The following is a 21,439-nucleotide window of genomic DNA, read 5'->3' on the forward strand; positions in this document are numbered from 1 at the left end:
TTCCATCTTCATGCACACTTTCATGGCGAATAATAATTGTAAGCAACTGATTTATTAACTTAAAATTTGTTTTGTATATCTTGTTGTATATTTTTCAGGAAAACTACAATAAAATTAGTTAGCATGCATATTATGTTCACCTTAAAGAGTGGCATATATAGCATGCATAACAATTAGGCACATGGGAAAAAAAAACTGAAGAGATTATTGTTATTAGTACAGTGTGTATAATATCTGAGATCAGTGTGCTGAGATTTTTAATAAATGAAGACCAGATTTGATGTAAGATCAACTTCTTTGAATTTCTTAGCAAAACAGTACTCAGTACAGAACACTTAATGATCTTCATTTGTTACATGGAAGGCAAGATCAGGTTTATATTTTCTTAAGAAAAGAAATCTTTAATTTGTTCTGACATGCAGATTTCTCCAGAACAATTTGCTGTCAGACACAACTCATGCCATAAGAGGACTTGATTTTGTAGACCTTCCCTGTCAGGTTTCTTAAAGTAGTGGATAGGAAGGAAGGTTTTGGCACACAGAAATCTTGTAAAGAGAAGATGAAATCTACTTCGGAGCTTTTTTGTTGTTGTTGTCTTAGTATCTTTGTTATTTTGCCTGTCACTTGTTGGATAATACTATATGAACTTTGGTATTCTCACTTCTCTGTTAATCAGCACCCTTAAACATAGAGCCCTAACAGTTTGCTCTGATGAGCATGTGCTGAAGAAGAAATATGAAATTATTAGCCAGTCATAAAAAATGGCAACAACAACTAAAAAAAAAACAGTTCATAAGATACTCCACAATAATGCCATGAAAGGTAAAAAAAATTACAAAAATACCATAGCCTTACCATTAGGGGAATATCAGGATTGGTTTGGTTTATAGTTTATTTGGCACAAAGACAACACAGGTCATATTGTGCTATACTAAAGGTTACAACTATACATAAACATTTACAGAAAATTGTAAACAATATGTCTGTACAAAAATCTAGTTCCACAAAGCAGCATCTACAGATAAACAGAACTGCTGCAGAGGGCACAGCAACACACAAGGTCAGAGGTTTTGTACGGTAGTACAAAAATAATTAACAATATTTTTGATGGACAGCATGGATTTGCTAAAGGGAGGTCATGTTTTAGTAATCTGTTTACTTATTACAATAAAGTGACTGCTTCCTTGGACAGAGGAGAATGATACACAGTAACTATACTTAGATTTTGCAAAGGCTTTTGATAGAGTACCTCATGATAAATTGATAGTCAAACTAGAGCAGATGGGGTTGGATATTAGATTAGTGCATTGGATTGGAGACTGACTATCTGATAGGTTTCAACAAGTTGTGTATTGGGGAGCGATATCCAGGAAAAGGAAAGTCACTAGTGGAGTGCCTTAGGGGTCTATTTTGGGACCATTACTGTTTAACTTGTATATTAACGATATAGGTGAAGATTTGGATGGAGTATTCAGTTGTTTGCAGATGATGCAAAGTTGGGACGAACCATGAAGAGTAGTGAAGATGTTGTGGCCTTACAAGAAGACTTGAATAAATGGAGATGTGAGTTCAATGTTGCAAAATGTAAGGTTTTAAAAATTGGAAAACAAAGATGGGATGTAGAATTTATGCTTGGTGAGGATATATTGTTGGAGGTGGAAGAAATAAGAGATCTGGGGATGATAGTGGATAAGAATCTGAAATTTAGGGGACACATAGCCAAAATTGTAAAGACAACACAAAGGCTTCTGGGAATGATGCGGAGGACACTGACGTGTAGAAGAAGTAGGGAGATTCTTGTTCCGTTGTATAAGGTTTTGATTAGGCCACACATGTACTATTGTGCCCAGATTTGGTCACCTGGTTTTCAGAAGGATGAAGAGATGTTGGAAAGAGTCCAAAGGTGATTAACTAAGGTAGTTTCTGACTTCTGGAATGTCGAGTATGAGGAAAGATTGAGAAGATGTAATTTGCAGAGTCTGGTGGACAGGAGGAAGAGAGGGGAGATATGATAGAGAGGAGGAAGAGAGGGGAGATATGATAGAGACCTACAAGTTAGTAAGGGGTTGTTATAGGATCAATATGCTAGAGAAGTTCTACATAAAATAGTGGGAGATCGGGGAGAGAACCAGAGGTCATCCCTGGAAACTGTATAAAGAGGGTGTGAGTAGGGGAGTGAAGGGAAGGTTTTTTCGTGCAGAGTTGTTAATGATTGGAATGCCTTGCCTGAGAGTGTGGTGTCTGCAAGGAGTTTGAATGTGTTCAAGGCATGGTATGATGAACTGTGTGTGATAAAAAGACCTCCCAGATTAGTCTTGGACTCCATGAGGTCTTGGGGTAATAATAATAATAATAATATAATGGTTTGTATTTTAAAATATGCAACACCAAGCCAAGGAATGCAGTATCTACATATATGTAAAATTATAACAAATGCTTTAGCAGCAGTAGAAAAATAGGCAAAAAGATTATTATACAATATGCATGGATGAAAATTAAATTTAGCAATGCAGTATAAACAGAATTTATCAGTACATATAAACAGAATTACTAGAAGGTACCCAAATAGACAAGGTGTCCTACAGCAATACATGATTAGTTGAAAAATAAACTAGTAAATAAAATGCATATACAAAACAAGTCAAGGAAAGCAGAATTTACATATAGTAAAATTGCAACAAATGTTATTATACTAATACATAAAGAGTCAGAAAGGAATTATTATACGGAATATATGCATAAAAATTAAGTTTTGCATTGTGGTATTTACATGTACATTGTCACCCTGTTGTAACAAAATTACAACAGGGTGACACAAATATACAAGATCAAGGCCTACAGTAATACATAATTGGTCAAAATTTAAACTTAAAAAATCTGAGAACAATAGTCTAAGTGTGGTTTGATCAGAGACATACAATGGAATGATAACTGTTTTATCTCTTCAGGTCAGTTTCCTTCTCATTATTGCAGCAATCCTCTGTGTTACCTTCACCACCTTTGCAATATGTCCCCTAAATTTCAGGTTTCTGTCAATGAACCTCAGATCTCTTGTCACCCCTACTTCCTCCAGTATAACTCCTACCATAGAGTATGCAGCATCCCATGGATGTTTCCCAAACCTCAAGACCTTACATTTTGCTGCATTAAACTGACCCCCATTCATTTGCCCATCTATCTAGCTTATTCAAATCCTCTTGCAGGGCTGCCGCATCTGCACTATTGCTAATAATCCTTCTCAGCTTCACATCATCTGCAAACAGTTGAATATCACCTTGCAATCCACTGACAATGTCAATGAAGGCTAGCATATAACTTTATCATAAAAGGCTAGCATATTGTTAAGCCCTGTGGGACTCAGTACTGGGACCCCATTTGTAACACTCTGCTTCCTTGAAACTGTCCCACCATACACAACTCTCTGATACCTATCGGACAGCCAAGACCAATCTGACATCCAGAATCATGTGCTGCAACTTAAATATCAGCTTATCATGTGTCACCCTGTCAAATGCCTTCACTAAGTCTAAGAAAATGGCAGTATATGCCTTTCCCTCATCTAATACTCTTGTAACTTTATCATAAAAGGCTAGCATATTGCTAAAACAAGAGCGCTCCTTCACAAATCTATGTTGACTCTCACAGATAACATTACCCTCATGTGCCCAATGCTGTATAGTCCTTCACTACTTTCTCCAAGATCTTACTAACTACTGATGACACACAAACTGGCCTATAATTAGACACTTCCAGTCTGCTACTGACCTTATGCAATGGCACTATCTTTCCTTCCTTCCATTCCATGGGCACCTTTCCTGCAGCCAGACTTTCATTGAAAAGCCAGGTCAATGGCACTGTCAGTTCCCTAGCACATTCTCTCAAAACTCGTGGTGAAATACCATCCAGTCTCGCAGCTTTACTGACATCCAGAGTACTCAGTATTTGAAACACACACTCTCCTCCTGTACCTCTAAACCTCGAACCTGCCCTATCCCTCTAGCATTAAACCAGATTCCTCCAGGATGAAATACTCCAATAAAGTGTTCATTGAAGAATTCTACTATGTCCTCTGCATCAATCACTGTATTCCCATTTTTATTCTACAATATCATTCTTCCACAGTCATTTCTCCTCCTACTGGCCACATATCAAAAAAATTCCCTAGGACTTTCTTTGGATCTTAGGGCTAATCTCCTCTCATATTCCAGTTTCGTCTTCCTTGCCATACTAGTCACTCTTCTGGCCTGTGTCTTATACTCTTCAAATCTTTAAATGCCTAATACCAAACCTATTGAAATGCAATCCATGAACTTTAAATCATCCCAACTTTACTTCAAATTCACGTATTGATTCACAACCTCCTTTGCCTCACAAAACTCAGCCATTTTGCTATTCATTACCTGTGTTCTCTTGTCAACTCACTGTTGCCATATCTGAGCAATACACCAACTTTTCCAACAACACTATTATTCTTGACCTCCCTGAACCCCTTCCTCAGGTCTATATCAACATTCCTTTTTTTCACCAAGTCATTTGTGGCCACATCTACCACTAATTCTGATGCCCACTCTTTCCTTCTCTGCAAAGCATCAATTATTTGTTTCATTGATCCACCAGGAAAGTATGTTTAATGCACTTTATTAGTCATTACACCTCTAATGATCGAGTCCTCATAGAAATATATGACTATCCTTTGACTCTTTCTTCATGCAACTAACTTCCTCATTCTCATCAGCCAATCGTTTCTTTAGATATTTAATATCATGTTCCAGATGTTTTATTTCATCTTCACCAACTCTTGCCTAAGCTTTTCTACTACTGTTCTAATTCTAGCTCTCATTTCTAAATGCTCCTACCAATCAATACACTATGCTGTAGAACAATGCATTATTATTATTATTATTATTATTATTATTATTATTTCGGGTGACTCCAGGAGTCCTTAGACTCATCGAGGGAGGCCCTAAACATCATGTCCACACAACTATGCGATTACATTCTCACAGTATCTATCATACCTTGTCTTGAACTCGTTCACCGTCATAGCACCCACAACAGACTCTGGCAGCTTATTCCACTCATTTACCACTCTAAGAGTAAAGAACCCAGCTCTAACACCCCTGCTAACCACACTCTTGCCCAGCTTCCATAGGTGTCCCCCTAGTTCTCCCACCACCAGTCCTGATCTCAAAAATATCCTCTGAATTAATCCTATAGAATCCCTTTAGCAATTTGAATGTCTCAATCATATCTTCCCTCCTCCGCCTATCAACTAAATTATGCTCTCCTGTTCCTCTTGGGTAGTCATCAGAGATGTTTATGCACAATTACTTATGATGAATATGTGGGATACCCAAACATAACAGGAATAATATTTAAAATTTTTTTTTTTATTAAAGTTTATAATACCATGTTCTAATCTCCTTCAAAGTACTCCATGTGAATCAGTGCACTTGTCCCAATGCTTTTTCCACTCCTTCAGCAACTTTTTTTTCACTTCATCCACATCAACAAATTGTTGCCCTTTCATGGTTTTCTTTATCCATAGGAATAAAAAAAGTCACATGGAGAGAGGCAAACATTCACACAATTTTTTTTTTTTTTTTGATCTTCTGTGAGTAAATGAGGCACAAATTTAGTGGACACATGTTTCATTTGCAAATCTTCTGTTACAATTTGCTGTCCATGACAAATTCATCTCTTCAGAAACTATCTCAATGGTTTTGGTTTTTTGACAATCTCCATTGGTTGCCTTGCAAACATTTTTGATGTTTTCATCATTTCTGCTTGTCAAAGGTTGGCCAGATCATGGTTAGTCTTCAACTGACATGTTCCCATTTTTGAAACAAGAAATCCTGCGTTTTATCTAAAGCATCATCCTAAAGGCTTGCTGAAGCACAGCGATAGTTTTGTCTGCAGTTTTACCCAAAAACTGCAGCCAAAACTTTTGCACACTCTTATTAACCACTCTTACACAACTTCTAGAGACTATCCCCTTGTTCACTTTCTATATGTCATGTATTGAAAAATTTATTTTGTGTCAATCTTATAGAATCCCTTTTGCAACTTATGTTTCTATCAAATCCCCTCTCCTCTGCCTGTCAGCTTAACTCTTCAACTAACATGCCTTTAATCATCTGTCCTCAGAGAGCATTCCACAGACCTGTCACCAGCTTGGTCACTCATCTCTGAATCCTATCCACCACTTTCTGATCTTCATAAAAATCTAGGTGACCAAATTTGAGTACAGTAGTCAAGATGCAGCCAAATCATTGTCTTATAAAGAGAGATAATAACCTCCCTATCTTAACTTGTTAACATATTCTTCAACATCCAATTAATCCTTAGAGCATTTTGCTAACTTTTGCAATATGCCTTCTGAATGGGTATCTGAAAGGCAGATTCTTGTGCAACAAATTTGGTGATTGTTAGTAAGGAATCATTGTGTGAATATAATTGCACAAATTTGTCTATACTTGGTTTGAACAGGTGCATTAGATAAATCTCTGTTCCATAATGATTTATATAGTAGTAGTAATAGTAGTTTATTTATATATGATTTATTTATATATGATTTATTTATTTATATATGCTGTTACATTTGTCTTATTTTTTTATTCACTGTTTCAGATTAGAAGAACTTGGAACTGCAGCAAGCAAAGAATATGCGTTAGAAAAGTCAATGGAAAAAATGAAAACAGAATGGGAAGATATAACATTTGAATTTATACCATATAGAGAAACAGTATGTATTTTACATAAAATTAAATGCAGATGTGTAATACAAATAAAACACGGCATTCCTTTTTTTTTTTTTTAAATGAGATTGTAGATTTACTCATACTGTATTGATAGAATAATTTACATAATATCCAGCCTTGGACCAGAAATAGACTGGTAAATAGAAATTAGCTGTCTGCCAATCTATTTCAATCTCTTTCTGGTACTGGATGGATGGATGCTAGGATGAGGATGTGGGGGATGGCATTTATAATCTCATTCTTATGACTGTGTAACTTCATATTATTATTATTATTAATAAAAACATGATCACTGAATATTTGGTTATAGTGCTGTTAAGGAAAAAAAATGAAAGATTTTTATGGAAGGATATATTATCAGCATTGTCATCATTTCCTGATGCATACCCTCAAGGAGTGTTTCAGGATATTAACTCTGTCAGAGGGTGGAAGATCATGCAAGTTGTGAATATTGGTGCCAAGAGATTAGTTCTCTTTGGAAGTTTTTAGTGACAATTAAGTAATTATTTTTACATCTTATTTTTATGAGTGTTTTCAGGATTAACTGTAAGGATAGTGTGTTTAATTTTCTGATTTTTAAAGGTTTATTATTTGTTTTATTATACACTGTATTGTGTGTCATGATGCCGATGCACAAAACAATGATGGGCATTTTAACGTGTGTGTGATTATGTTTGCTGAAGCACAAGTGAAATGTATGGCCTTTGACGAATGAGAGATTTTTGGAAGGCAAATGAAATTGGGGAACATGTTTGTCGAAAGTGTTTCATGAATGAATGTCATAAATGTTGAAGAGAGTAAGAAAAGTGATAGCAGGGAGTGGGGGGGGGGAGTGCAAAGATGAAATGTGTAATAATGCAGTTGGTGTAGTTAGTGTTGCAAGCAGTATGAGTGACTATGAATGACATGGTAAAAAATGAAGAAAATGGCCAGATGGTAATGGAAAGGCTAGCACATTTATTTGGAGTTTTTCGCTAAACAAAATGTGAGATTGAGTGGTTAGTATGACACAGAAGCAAAAGAAAGGGGAGAGAAAGCAGAGCATGAAAGAGCAAAAGCATGAAAATAATGATCAGATTCATTGATACATTGATTGGATTCTCAATGAAGGAGAGTGTGATGAATTGTTAAGATCTCTCTTTATCTTAAGAGAGATTAAAGAGTTGAGATGAAAGAGTTGCTAATGCATGCAAAAAACAAGAGTGAGAAAATAAAAGTTGTAAGTCTGTTGCCACAGTGTGATAGAGGTGAGTTGGGATGAAAAGCTGTGATTATGAATGAGTCGGTGTACAGACTGTGCACTGACTCATTGTGAAGGAATGGTGTGGAGTTAGAGGATTTGTGGAGTTAATTTGATGGAAGGAAGGATTTATATAAGGCTTGCATCTAAATAGATTTGGTGTCAGGAGTCTTGAGAAAGTGTTGTTCATTGTTCAATGAGAATTCAGAAGTACAAAGTCAGTGAAACTAGAATGTTTAGGGGCGGGTGCAGGTGAGCATAAGTCCAGGCAGCCTAGAAGTTATTAAATGGGAGAGTGATCACATGATGCAAAATGTAGCACTCCAGGTTAACTTTAATTGGCTAAGTAACACAGGTGTAAGGAAGGTTGTGGGATGAAGGGGGAGTATTACAGTTTATATATATACTGTCAGAAGTTTGAAACAAGGTTGAGGAGTTTATGCCATTGGTTAGCACAACTTGGTCACTAGTTATAGGCATTAGTGAGACGTGGTTGACCAAGGAAGATATATTATTATTATTATTATTAAACAAGACCTCATGGAGTCAAAGACTCATCTAGGAGGTCCTTTTATCTCACACACATCTCATCATACCGGGTCTTAAACAGATTCAAACTCCTTGCAGACACCACACTCTCAGGCAAGACATTCCAATCATTCACAACTCTGCACGAAAAAAACCTGCCTCTCACTCCCCTACTCACACCCTCTTTATACAGTTTCCAGGGATGACCTCTGGTTCTCCCCTGATCTCCCACTATTCGCTGTAGAACTTCTCCACCATTGATCCTATAGCAACCCCTTACCAACTTGTAGGTCTCTATCATATCTCCCCTCTTCCTTCTCTCCAGTAGTCTCTGCAAATTACATCTTTTCAATCTTTCCTCATACTCGACATTCCAGAGGTCAGAAACTATCTTAGTCAGTCGCCTTTGGACCCTTTCCAACATCTCTTCATCCTTCTGAAAACCAGGTGACCAAATCTGGGCACAATAGTCCATGTGTGGCCTAATCAAAGCCTTATACAATGGAACAAGAATCTCCCTACTTCTACACGTCAGTGTCCTCCTCATCATTCCCAGAAGTCTTTGTGTTGTCTTCACAATTTTGGCGATGTGACCCCTAAATTTTAGATCCTTATCCACTATCACTCCCAGATCTCTTATTTCCTCTACTTCCAACAATATATTCTCACCAAGCATAAATTCTGCATCCCATCTTTGTTTTCCAAATTTTAAAACCTTACATTTTGCAACATTGAACTCGCATCCCCATTTGCTTGCCCAATCACTCAATTTATTCAAGTCTTCTTGCAAGGCCACAACATCTTCACTACTCTTTATGGTTCGTCCCAACTTTGCATCATCTGCAAACAACTGAATATCTCCATCCAAATCTTCGCCAATATCATTAATATACAAGTTAAATAGTAATGGCCCTAAAACAGATCCCTGAGGCACTCCACTAGTGACTTTCCTTTTCCTGGATATTGCACCCCCATGCACAACTTGTTGATACCTATCAGATAGCCAGTCTCCAATCCAATGCACTAATCTAATATCCAACCCCATCTGCTCTAGTTTGGCTGTCAACTTATCATGAATCTTATATGATCATAGGAATAGAATGCAAGGGATATAGTAAGTTTTAAAAGAGGTAAACCGTGAGTAGACATAACTATACATAATAAATAACGGAAAAACTCACGTAGAAATATTATTTAATAGTATAATTTTCGCCTGTGTGTCACAGGCATCTTCAGTACAATTAAGCTCAAAATTAAACACTAACTGACAATTCCAAAAAGCGCCACCTAAGTAGCTGGTGTAAGATAACTAAAAAGGTCAATAACTTTCCTTAAAAAAAAAAAAAAAAAAAAATTAATACAATAAAAAGTTAGGAAAGATTAGCTGATTTGTAAAGTACTATCTCCCATAAAGGGGATAGACGTAAGCCGTCGGATCTGTTTAAGTTAGGAGAATGAAGTAGAGTTTCACATGCTTCTTTATAAAGGCATTCCATGAGAAACTGACTTTTATGAAGAACTCTTGTCTTTCTCCAATGAACTCTGTGTCTAGTGAAGATGGCATGCTCTGCAAGTCCAGACTTTTCAGGTTTAAAGTATTCAATATAAGATTGGTGTTCTTCTAGCCGAATGGAGACAGATCTTCCCGTTTGTCCGAAATAGCATAATCCACAAGAGCACGGAATCTGGTAGACACCTGGATGATTAAGATGCGGAAGCTTGTTCTTTGGAGAAGCGAGAAAGGTGGAGATTTTTCTAAACGGTCGAAAGGCAACAAAAATATTCAGTGGTTTTAAAATTTTTGCTGTACGTTCACTGATGCCTTGTATATAAGGGATAATAATGCGCGTTATTTCCTCTGTGTTTGAAGAGGGAGACATATTAAATCTACTCAAAGTTCTTTTAATGAAGCAATTCTTATAGCCATTAGATAGAAAGGAAGAAGTTATATATCATATTTCTTTCTGTAAAAGATCGTCTGTAGAACAAAAGGAGTGGGCCTGATGAACCAGTGTTTTAATAGTTCCTGCCTTTTGACAACATTTCTCCCAGACCTACTCATTGGTTCAGATATGTCGATGACATTTTTGCTGTATGGAATGGCTCTTCTGATGAACTTCAACAATTTCTCAATAAGTTAAACGCATTTCATCCTAGGATCAAGTTTACCCTAGAAGTAGAATCAAATAAGCAGTTAGCCTTTTTAGATCTTCTAATTCTTCGCCAACCAGATGGTAACCTACATTTCTCAGTTTATAGAAAGAAGACTCATACAGGCCATTATATCCATGCGGAATCTCATCACCATCCCAGTCAAAAGGCAGGAACTATTAAAACACTGGTTCATCGGGCCCACTCCTTTTGTTCTACAGACGATATTTTACAGAAAGAATTACGATATATAACTTCTTCCTTTCTATCTAATGGCTATAAGAATTGCTTCATTAAAAGAACTTTGAGTAGATTTAATATGTCTCCCTCTTCAAACACAGAGGAAATAACGCGCATTACTATCCCTTATATACAAGGCATCAGTGAACGTATAGCAAAAATTTTAAAACCACTGAATATTTTTGTTGCCTTTCTACCGTTTAGAAAAATCTCCACCTTTCTCGCTTCTCCAAAGGACAAGCTTCCACATCTTAATCATCCAGGTGTCTACCAGATTCCGTGCTCTTGTGGATTATGCTATTTCGGACAAACGGGAAGATCTGCCTCCATTCGGCTAGAAGAATACCAATCTTATACTGAATACTTTAAACCTGAAAAGTCTGGACTTGCAGAACATGCCATCTTCACTAGACACAGAGTTCATTGGAGAAAGACAAGAGTTCTTCACAAAAGTCAGTTTCTCATGGAACGCCTTTATAAAGAAGCATGTGAAACTCTACTTCATTCTCCTAACTTAAACAGATCCGACGGCTTACGTCTATCCCTTTTATGGGAGATAGTACTTTACAAATCAGCTAATCTTTCCTAACTTTTTATTGTATTAATTTTTTTTTTTTTAGGAAAGTTATTGACCTTTTTAGTTATCTTACACCAGCTACTTAGGTGGCGCTTTTTGGAATTGTCAGTTAGTGTTTAATTTTGAGCTTAATTGTACTGAAGATGCCTGTGACACACAGGCGAAAATTATACTATTAAATAATATTTCTACGTGAGTTTTTCCATTATTTATTATGTAAAGGGATATAGTGTCTTCAGAGAATGGGGGAGGGTTTTTGCTAATAACGGCAGAGGAATTAAAGCCAAAAAGAGTAGAAGTACATCAGCTGAACAGGAATTCAAAGGGCAGTTAATTTGAGGCTATCTATTGTGAGAAAGAGGCCAACAGGACTAAATATGCAATTGGCTGCTGTTATATCCAGGAATATTCAATTGTTTGCTGATTATGCTAAAATGAGAGCAGTGATAAATGAAGGTGATGCAGAGTTCCTGAAGGAAGACTTAAACAGACTAGCTGTTTAAGTCTTAGCTGTTTAAAATGGCTGCCAGATTAACATGACCAAGTGTAAAGTGACCAAGTGATGCACTTCGGGAAGAGATCTGAAGCTGTATACTATATTGATGGAACTGAACTGCAGGAAACTGTGAGGCCAGAGACCTGGGTGTGATTATGGAGAGGGAGTTGAAGTTTAGAGAACATATTGCATCAGATGACACATCAGATGACATGGTTGTTGAAGAACATTCTAACAAGCAGGGATAGAGAGGTTATTTTTCCTCTATATAAGGCTATATCTGGATTACTGCACAAAGATCTGACTCCTGAATTCTGTGGTGATGAAGAAGGTATTGTGTGTGAATGATAGCTAGTGTATGAATAAATGGATCTCCCAGGATGTGTCTTCTGACTCCATAGAGATACCTGTATAATAATAATAATTATTATTATTATCATCATTAACTTCTGTCAACAATTTTTTCTGCCATCTATTATCTGATGCTGATTCTAAAAATAGTCTCTGAGACTTGTAGCAACTTCCATGCAGCACTGTTGCCTTCCTTCATTTACTCCTTTGTGAAAGAATATTAGAACATGATCTATCTGTCTTGATTTCCCTACATATGATTATGAATATATTTTTTATGTTCTTCAAGAATGTTTACAGATTTACTGGTCTATGCAATGTTGCTTAAGCTGCAGAAGAAAGAAACTTTATGCACTCTCTAATGAGGCTGATCCTTGCGGACCAGATGAAGGTTAGTTAACTTCTCTGTGTGTATGGGTTTTCTATAAACAGAAAGGAAAATAAACAGTTGTGTGTTCATGTAGGTGTGTAACTAGTATGTATCTAGGAAGGGAAGTGAGGTGTTTCTATTGTGAAGTGTATTTTTTTAGTATTAATATTATTTTCAAGCCTCTATGCAATCAGAAGACTAATTGTGGAAGCTCAGACAGTCATGGTAATTACTGTACCTTGCCTAGAAAACATTTGGCATTTAACAGTTCACCACCACCCACACTGGCAATGCATTCTACTTCTTTACCACTTGTCATGCAAAATATTTCAATTTCACTTCCTTACTTACCCTGACCTTTGTACAATTTCCAGGGATGACCTGTCATTTTCCTTCACCTATTATTCTGTGCAATAATTCTGTTCTATGTGCTTCATAAACTCATCTCACCAACTTATATATTTCAATCACACCAAGCTCTGCAGGCCACATTCCCTTAATCTGTCCTCATATTCAACACTCTGTAATCCTGAGAGAGTCTTAGTTACTCACCTCTGCACTCTTTTATTAATGTTTCTTTATTTCCCATATAACCAGGGACCAAACCTGTGCAGAGAAATCCAAATGCTGCTCAATTAGTACCTTATGCTGTGATATTATTGAATCCTTACCCATAACTGTCAGTTTTTCACATTATAGTAGCAACTTTTTTAGTGAATTTTCTCAGCAGTATACATGTAGAGCTAATGAAGACATTTATCAACAGCAATGGTAAATAGCATTCCTCAAATCAAAAAGATAAAATGATTTGGTGTAAAGTGGATAACTAATGAAATCAAACAGGAACTGCAGACCGAAAAGAAGTAGTAGAAAACATATAAAGGGAGAGGTGGAGAGTATTTGCATGAAGAATATGACTCAGGCCAGGAAGGTGACTAGCATAGTAAGGAAGACAAAAAATGGAATATGAGAAGAGATTAGCTCTACAGTCCAAGCAAAATTCCAAGGAATATTTTCATTATGTGACCAGTAGGAGGAGGAGAAGTTACTACTAATGCAGATGATATAGTCAAGTGCATTAGTGGTAATTTCTCCTCCTACTGGTTGCATAAATGAAAGAATTCCTTGGGATTTTTCTGGAACTGTGGGGCTAATCTGTAATTACTGCGACTGTAGAGCAATTACTGGGAAGAACTGAAGGGATAAATGTGCATGAGGAAAATGTTTCAAATACTGTGCACTCTGGAGATCAATAAGATATTGTGACTGGATGGGATTTCACTGCATATTTTTAGAGAATGGGCTAAGAAACTGAAAGAAGGTGAGATAGTGCCATTTCACAAGGGTAGGGGTAGAATGCAGGAATCAAACTATTGACCAGTTTGTATTTCTTTCATAGTTGTTACGATTTGGGGGAAATTAATAAGGGATCATGTACAAAATTGGGCAGAGGATTATACTGTTATCTGTTAAAGTGATCTAGAGTTAGGATCTCCAGTTAACATCTCCAATTTTGATATCAGGTTTAATACCACTTTCCTTCATAATGTGATCCATATAGATAATAAATAACAGATGGGGATAATGCACATCCTTGTCTGCCACCAGATTTAACATAAAACCATCTTCCTGAACTTCCTTCATTTCTAATAATAGAGTCAGTCAGGATCAAATTTTCACGTTACGACAAATAGTTGAGAAATCTTGGGAATATAACAAAGATCTGTGTTTAAGTTTTGTAGATCTGGAAAAGGTGTATGACAGGGTGCCAAAAGAGAAGCTGGTCAAAGTGCTACAGTTGTATGGTGTCAATGGAGCATTATATCAAGCAGTCTTTATTTGAGTTGTAAGTCAGCAGTTAGAATTGAAGGAAGTTCAGGAAGATGCTTTTATGTTAAATCTGGTGTCAGAGAAGGATGTATATTATCCCCTCTGTTATTTATTATCTATATGGATCACATTATGAAGGAAAGTGGTATTAAACCTGATATCAAAATTGGAGATGTTAATCTCAGCTCTTTGCTTTATGCTGATGATGTTTTACTTCTAAATAAATTTGCTACAAGTCTGCAAGATTCCCCGACTAAATTGAATAACTCTTCTAATAGATTTGGTATGAAGGTCAGCAATAACAAGACAGAGACGATGAAAATAAGCAGAAGTATTGAAAATATCAACTGCATTGTGAATTGATAACCTATAGAATAAGTAAAACATTTCCACTGCTTAGGCACGATTTTTAGTGAATATGGTAAATTAAAATGGAAATACACAACAGAATCAATAAAGCTGGTATGGTAGGAAGTCAGCTGAATAAATTTATATGGAATAAGAGAGAAATTAGTCAAAACACTAAATTGGAGCTAGATATGAGATTAGTGATATGTATCGGAAATTGGCTGCCTGATAGATATCAGAGTATTCTGCATAAGAGAGCTGCATCAATAAAGAGGAAGTTTGCAAATGGGGGTTCCACAGGTATCAGTACTGGGACCTTTGCTTTTTAACTTTCATGTTCATTACACTTGATTTCATGGAGATATTCTGTTATTATTCTGTTGTGAAGCTTGAGGGGGGGGGGATTATTAATAGTGGTGATGTTTTTGTCTTCAAGAGGATTTGAATAAGCTGGAATTGTTTGCAAATAAATGTTGATATCAGTTTAGTGCAACTAAATATGAGGTCTCGAAATTTGGAATCCATTGATTGAAGGCTGTATACTCTATTGGTGGATCTCTTCAGAGGAAATGGATGTGACAAGAGATCTTGGGATGATTGTAGATAAAAATTTGAAGTTTGGGGCACATATTGCAAAGGTGGCAAAGACAACCCAGATAATTGCTGCAATACTATGATAGATTTTGATTAGTAGAGATAAAAGAATGGTTTCCAGGTTGTTTCATTATATAATGCTCTGATCAGTCCATATCTCTGGACTATTTGTGCCCAGATCTGGTCGCTGGGATTTGAAGAGGATAAATTAACCCAATAGAGGATACAGTAGCAGGTAACCAAAATGATATCAGGACTCTAAAATGTTAGTTATGAGGATAGACTTAGGGCAAGCTAGCTACATGGTGCATAGGGTACAAAGGGATGACATGATTGAGACATGTAAACTGTTGTGTTTTATTTACAGGATTGGCATGGGGATATTTTCATATAATACAGGGTGTCCACATTGGACCTTCCTAGTTTCAGTGTGTTACTACTACTTAAGTGTGTATGGACCATGGTGTCGAAATCACCAAGTTTTTATGAAAAACATTCTGGATGAAACTTGTAGAGTTTCTGGAACATTTGAACAAACTAAACCCTACATTTTTCCACATTTCAATTTTTTACCATTCTTTGAAACTAGGGCAGTCCAATGTGGACACCCTGTAGAATGCAGAGAAGGAACAAGGACAAGATCCATCCCTGGAAATTGTGAGTAGGAGGGTGAGAAGTGACTAGTTTGCATAAAGGATGGTTGGTCCATGGAATTCATTGCTTGCTAAAGTGGTGAATGGGTTTAAGGAATAATATGATTGATTTTGTGTTGTCTAAGGTGTGCTTTGTGACAACATCGAGATTCAGAATAATAATAATAATAATAAATGTTGTGAATTGAACCATTTACTGAGCATAATAATTTATAAAGGTATACACTATCATTTACTTTATTGTAATATCATACAAAATGTTGAGTTTTTTGTATGCCAAAAGAATCATTTACTTTAATGAAATTGTTTTTAGGCGACAATTTATTTTTCATTTTTTTAGGGTGTTCCAATTCTTTCAGCAGTTGATGATATCCAGCTTCTCTTAGATGATCACATACTGAAAGTGCAAACCATGCGTGGATCTCCTTTTATAAAGCCATTTGAAGAAGAGATGAAAAATTGGGAAGATAATCTCTTACTTGTGCAAGATGTTTTAGATTCCTGGTTGAAGGTATAATATTTTTCTCTTGAAATTTAAATACTGTGATTATTGTATTACTTTCTTTCATTTTTAGCATGTATTAGATCATTTTTAAATACTATCAACAGCTATGAAATATATTTGAAATACTGTCAACAGCAACAATTTTTATTTGTGCTGCACACAGTTTTTTTATGTTTCGCACACCACAAGACATTAAGATTTTTAATTTTTTTTTTTATCATTTTATTTAGTTTATATATTTTAAATTTCTTTTTTACATAATCCAGAAACCATACTCCATAAACCAAGGATGAAACATTTTTCAAGTCACTTATAACACAGTGTTTATTATTTTTTTTATTATTATTTTTTTATTTCTGGGCAAATTAATGGGGGTATCAGTTTAATGCAGCAAAACGTAAAGTCTCGAAGTTTGGGATACATTAATGGGAGGCTGCATACTCAATTGGAGAAGTTCTACTGGAGGAAGTAGGGGAGACGAGATCTGGGAGTGATTATTATTTTCTATTATTATTATTTTGATTCAGCCATGGAGTCCAAAAATTCATTGTGGGAGGTCCTTCCTAGAAAACACAAAGTCTATCATGCCACTCCTTGAACTCACTGTCCATTCGTTCTTTCACCACTCTATCAGGCATTCCATGGTTCAATCACCCTCCATGCAAAGAAACCACTCCTCACCCTCTTGCTCACAGCTTCCTTTCATAACTTCCAGGAATTTGCCCCTTGTCACCACTCCTTCCCTCTGTTCCATGATTTCCCTGTAACCACCTCTCAACCACCTCTCAATAGTTTAAAAGTCTCAATCATATCACCTCTCCTTCTTCTATCTACCAAACTCTGCAGTCCACATTCCCTCAACTGATCCCCATAACTAATATTGTACAGTGCTGAAACTATCTTTGTTATCTGCCTTTGTACTCTTTCCACAGTTAATTTATCCCCTTCAAATACTGGGGGAGAAATTTGAGAAAAATAGTCTAAATGTAGTCTGATCAGGGTTTTATACAATGGAACGATAACTCTTTTATCTCTGCAAGGGTCAGCATCTCTCACCAACCTCTCCAGTGCCTTAACTACAACTCCAGATATACAGATCAGCCTATAATTTGTTACCTTGCCCTTATCACCACTTTTTGAAGTGGAACAATTTTGCCTTCTTTCCACTCCATTGGAACTTGTGCTGTTGCAAGGCTCTTGCTAAATAGGTAGGCCACAGCTTATGCTAACTCCTTCAAACATTCCCTGAAGATGTGGTGATATGTCATCAATTCCTATTTCCTTAGTGACATCTATTTTGTGTAACTCTTTATACAGGTTGTCCCAAAATTCACGCAAGAATTAAATTTAGCACCATTTGTGCGGTAAAGTGTTGCCAACGAGGAAAAAAAGACAGCGTGACAGCTGACAGTTCAGGGTTATTAAAAATGACCACACACAGCGAAGAGAGTTCGTTGAATGGCTTATGGAACAACAACAAGTGGATGCGTATTTTTCGAACAAAATCATCTTCAGCGATGAAGCTCATTTTCATCTTGATGGCTTCGTTAATCGACAAAATTGTCGCATTTGGGGTTCAGAAAATCCACGAGTGATTGTTGAGAAACAAATGCATCCATAACGTGTCACTATTTGGTGCGGATTTTGGGCTGGAGACATCATCGGTCCATTCTTCTTCGAAAATCCGGCTGGTAAGGCAATAACAGTTAATGGTGCTCACTATTGCGACATGATAATCCAGTTTTTTGTGCCTAAATTGCAAGATATGGATGTGGACGACATGTGGTTTCAACAAGACGGTGCCACATGCCATACAGCCCGAGAAACAATTCAATTGCTGCATGAGTCATTTCCTGGTTGTGTAATTTCCCGTTTTGGTGATCAGAATTGGCCACTCAGATCATGTGACTTAACGCCATTGGACTTTTTTCTTTGGGGTTTTTTGAAGTCTAAGGTTTATGCCAACAAGCCCACGACTACCCACGCCTTGAAGGAGGAAATTGAGTGCTGTATCAACGAAATTCAGCCACATTTATGCAAAACATTCATGGAAAATTTCGACAAAAGATTGTGTATGTGCCAGCAAAGCCGTGGAGGCCATTTACCCGATATGCTGTTCCATGCATAACCCTATACTGTATACTTTATGAATCAATAAGAAATTACAATTTTAAATTAAAAACCTGCGTTTTCTATCAAAATTACTTCTTGCGTGAATTTTGGGACACCCTGTATATACCGCTTGTTCACTCACCATTAAGTCTTCTCTCATCTCATACTCTACACTTGAGCCCTTGATTTTGCACTAAGGGTGAAACACCCTGATGAACTGCTCACTGAATACCTTCACTATGTCCTCTGCAACAGTTACTAATCTCCCACTTTCATCCATTAACATCATCTTACCATAATCATTCTTCTTGCTACTTGCCACATATCTAAAAAAATTCTCTAGAGTTTTTCTTTGCCTGATTTTCCAATATTTACATTTACTGCCCTTTTTTTGTAGTTACTAAGTCACTCTCCTGGTTTGTTTTCATGTTCTGTTATGTATTTCTTTGTCAGTTCTCAAGCAGCATTTATTTCCTTATCACTCAAGTCCTAATTTCATGCTACATACTTCCACATATATCCTTTCCTCACAGAAGTCTTTATATAGCTGGCTACCTCCCGGAGTGAGCCATAATCTCACTTATCAAATGGAGGGAAGTGTGAAAACCCACTCACAATACATCTTCTGATGAATGATCAGATCTAAAACTCTTGATCCTCACATGCCCTCCTTTACTTACTTCCTGAGATGGTTGTCTCTCAAGAACTTGAGAAATTCATTTTCTTTATTTCCAAATGCTATCTCTTCATTCCAGTATGTACTGGCATAATTAAAATAATTCACAATAATCACCCTTCACCTATTCACTAATTTTTTCATCACCACCCTCCATATTCCATGGCATTATAGCAACATCCAACTACGAGGGTGTGCATCACCATGAAGGAATTGAGGTAGAACCATGTCATTTACACATTATTCTACATATTCACCATGAAGTGTTTATACATGTTAGAATGCTGCTGCATCATTTGCGGCAGCATTGTAAAATGTGTACAAACTGAGAAAAAAGTCTTTCTCTTGTTGCACAAACCAGTCCTTAGCTGCAGATATGAAGGCCCAACCCGAGGCAGGGGCGGAATGTGAAAATGCCGCAGGTGGAAAAGTGAAAGGATGGAAAAACTTAGAAAAAAAAAAAAAAATTAAATCGGATATATCATATATTTCAAAAATATTAAATTTATATATACATATTTATAAAGATAATTCTATTTTATTCTAATTATATAAGCTCCGAATAATTATTTTTATTTTGATAATCCTCGGGACAGAAATTTTGTTCTTTTCCAGTGTTTCTTTAAATTTGGGAATAGGAAATAGTCAGATTGGCCAGGTCTGGCAAATGGTGTGTGTGTGGAGGGGGGGGGGTAGACATTGAAAGCTCAATTTATGTTTTGTCTGTTGGGTTTCATTAGCAGTTTGAGCAGGTGCATCATGCTGCAAAAGCAACATGCCTCTGCTCAGCTTTCTGTGACGTTTTTCCTTCATTACCTCCTTCAATTCCTTCCGAGCTGTTGAATAAACTGCTGCTATAATAGTTTCACCTTTTTTGAAGTACTTGGTAAGGATTACACTATCCATATCCAAAAAGACAATGGCAAGAACCTTCCCTGCTGACTTTTTGGGTTTGTAACTTCTTTGGTTGTGGATAACCTTTGTGTCTCCACTTTATTGACTGTTCCTTTCTTTTAGTGTTGCATGGTGATCAGCATTCATTTTAGAAATTATGGACTTTACAACCGTGTTATAAATAACTCTTTTAATTTCCTAATGTTTCGATCTTCATATTAAGATCATCATCTGGAGTAATGGTTGTAAAGTCCATTGTATTTGTATATACTCCAGATGATCTTAATATGAAGATTGAAGCGTTGGGAAATTAAAAGAGTTTTTATAACATGGTTGTAAAGTCCATAATTTCTAAAATGAATTCATTGACTATTGTTTGGTCTCTGGGTCATAGTGATGAAGCCATATTTTATCAACAGTCACAATGCAAGCCAAAAAAATTTGCACCTGATTTCTCAAAATGACTTCAAAACTCCTTGAGATAACAGCACATGTTCTCTCTTTTGGTTGGCATTCAAACATTTGGGGCACCCACTTTGCTGAGAGCTTCTGCATATCCAGATATTGGTGGATAATGAGCACAACTCATTCCCTAAATATTCCCAGTCTTGCAATGTTTTTGGCTGATCATCATCAAGGATCATAGCATGCACTTTTTATTTTCAGGTTTGATCACTGCGGAAGATCTTCCTGACCTGGGGGCATCTGTTGTCTCAGGATTCCCAGTTTTAAACTTGGTCACCCATCTGGCCACCATTAGATGTGCTGAAGCACAGTCCCTTAAAGTCTCACACAAAGATGGCGAATCTCAGTTGTGGACTTCTCTTGCAGGGCAAAAAGTCCACAAATTGATGAAACATGGGAGTTAAAGGGTTTTAAGATGTGTTCTTTCTTGTGGTTATATCAGTTGCTTTAATATCATTTTTGTTCTAGGTGTTTATCAGAATTTTTCAGCCCCCCCCCCCATAAATATATTCTCCTGTCAACCTCCACCTCATACCATACTGCCTTAAAAAGTGCTGCCATTTCCATCTTTCATGTCTACCTTGTGTGGACATAATTCTCCTGCTATCATCATCAGCACTCTCCCTCCATTCTTATCATTTTATTCTT

General features: G+C 36.6%; 1 protein-coding gene across 1 annotated transcript in view; it reads left to right on the forward strand.

Moving 5' to 3' along the window:
- Window positions 1-21,439, forward strand: part of LOC150108079 (dynein axonemal heavy chain 3-like) — a 1,881,116-nt gene that overhangs the window by 211,584 nt on the left and 1,648,093 nt on the right. The window contains exons 12-13 of the mRNA XM_090415945.1: window positions 6,631-6,745; window positions 16,480-16,650. Coding sequence (XP_090272071.1) covers window positions 6,631-6,745; window positions 16,480-16,650 — 286 coding nt within the window. The remainder of the gene's footprint in view (window positions 1-6,630; window positions 6,746-16,479; window positions 16,651-21,439) is intronic.

This window comes from Typopeltis vanoorti, chromosome 3 (genome assembly GCF_054136105.1).
Source record: "Typopeltis vanoorti isolate ZY-2024b chromosome 3, IOZ_Tvanoo_1.0, whole genome shotgun sequence".
Classification (NCBI taxonomy): Eukaryota; Metazoa; Arthropoda; class Arachnida; order Uropygi; family Thelyphonidae; genus Typopeltis; species Typopeltis vanoorti.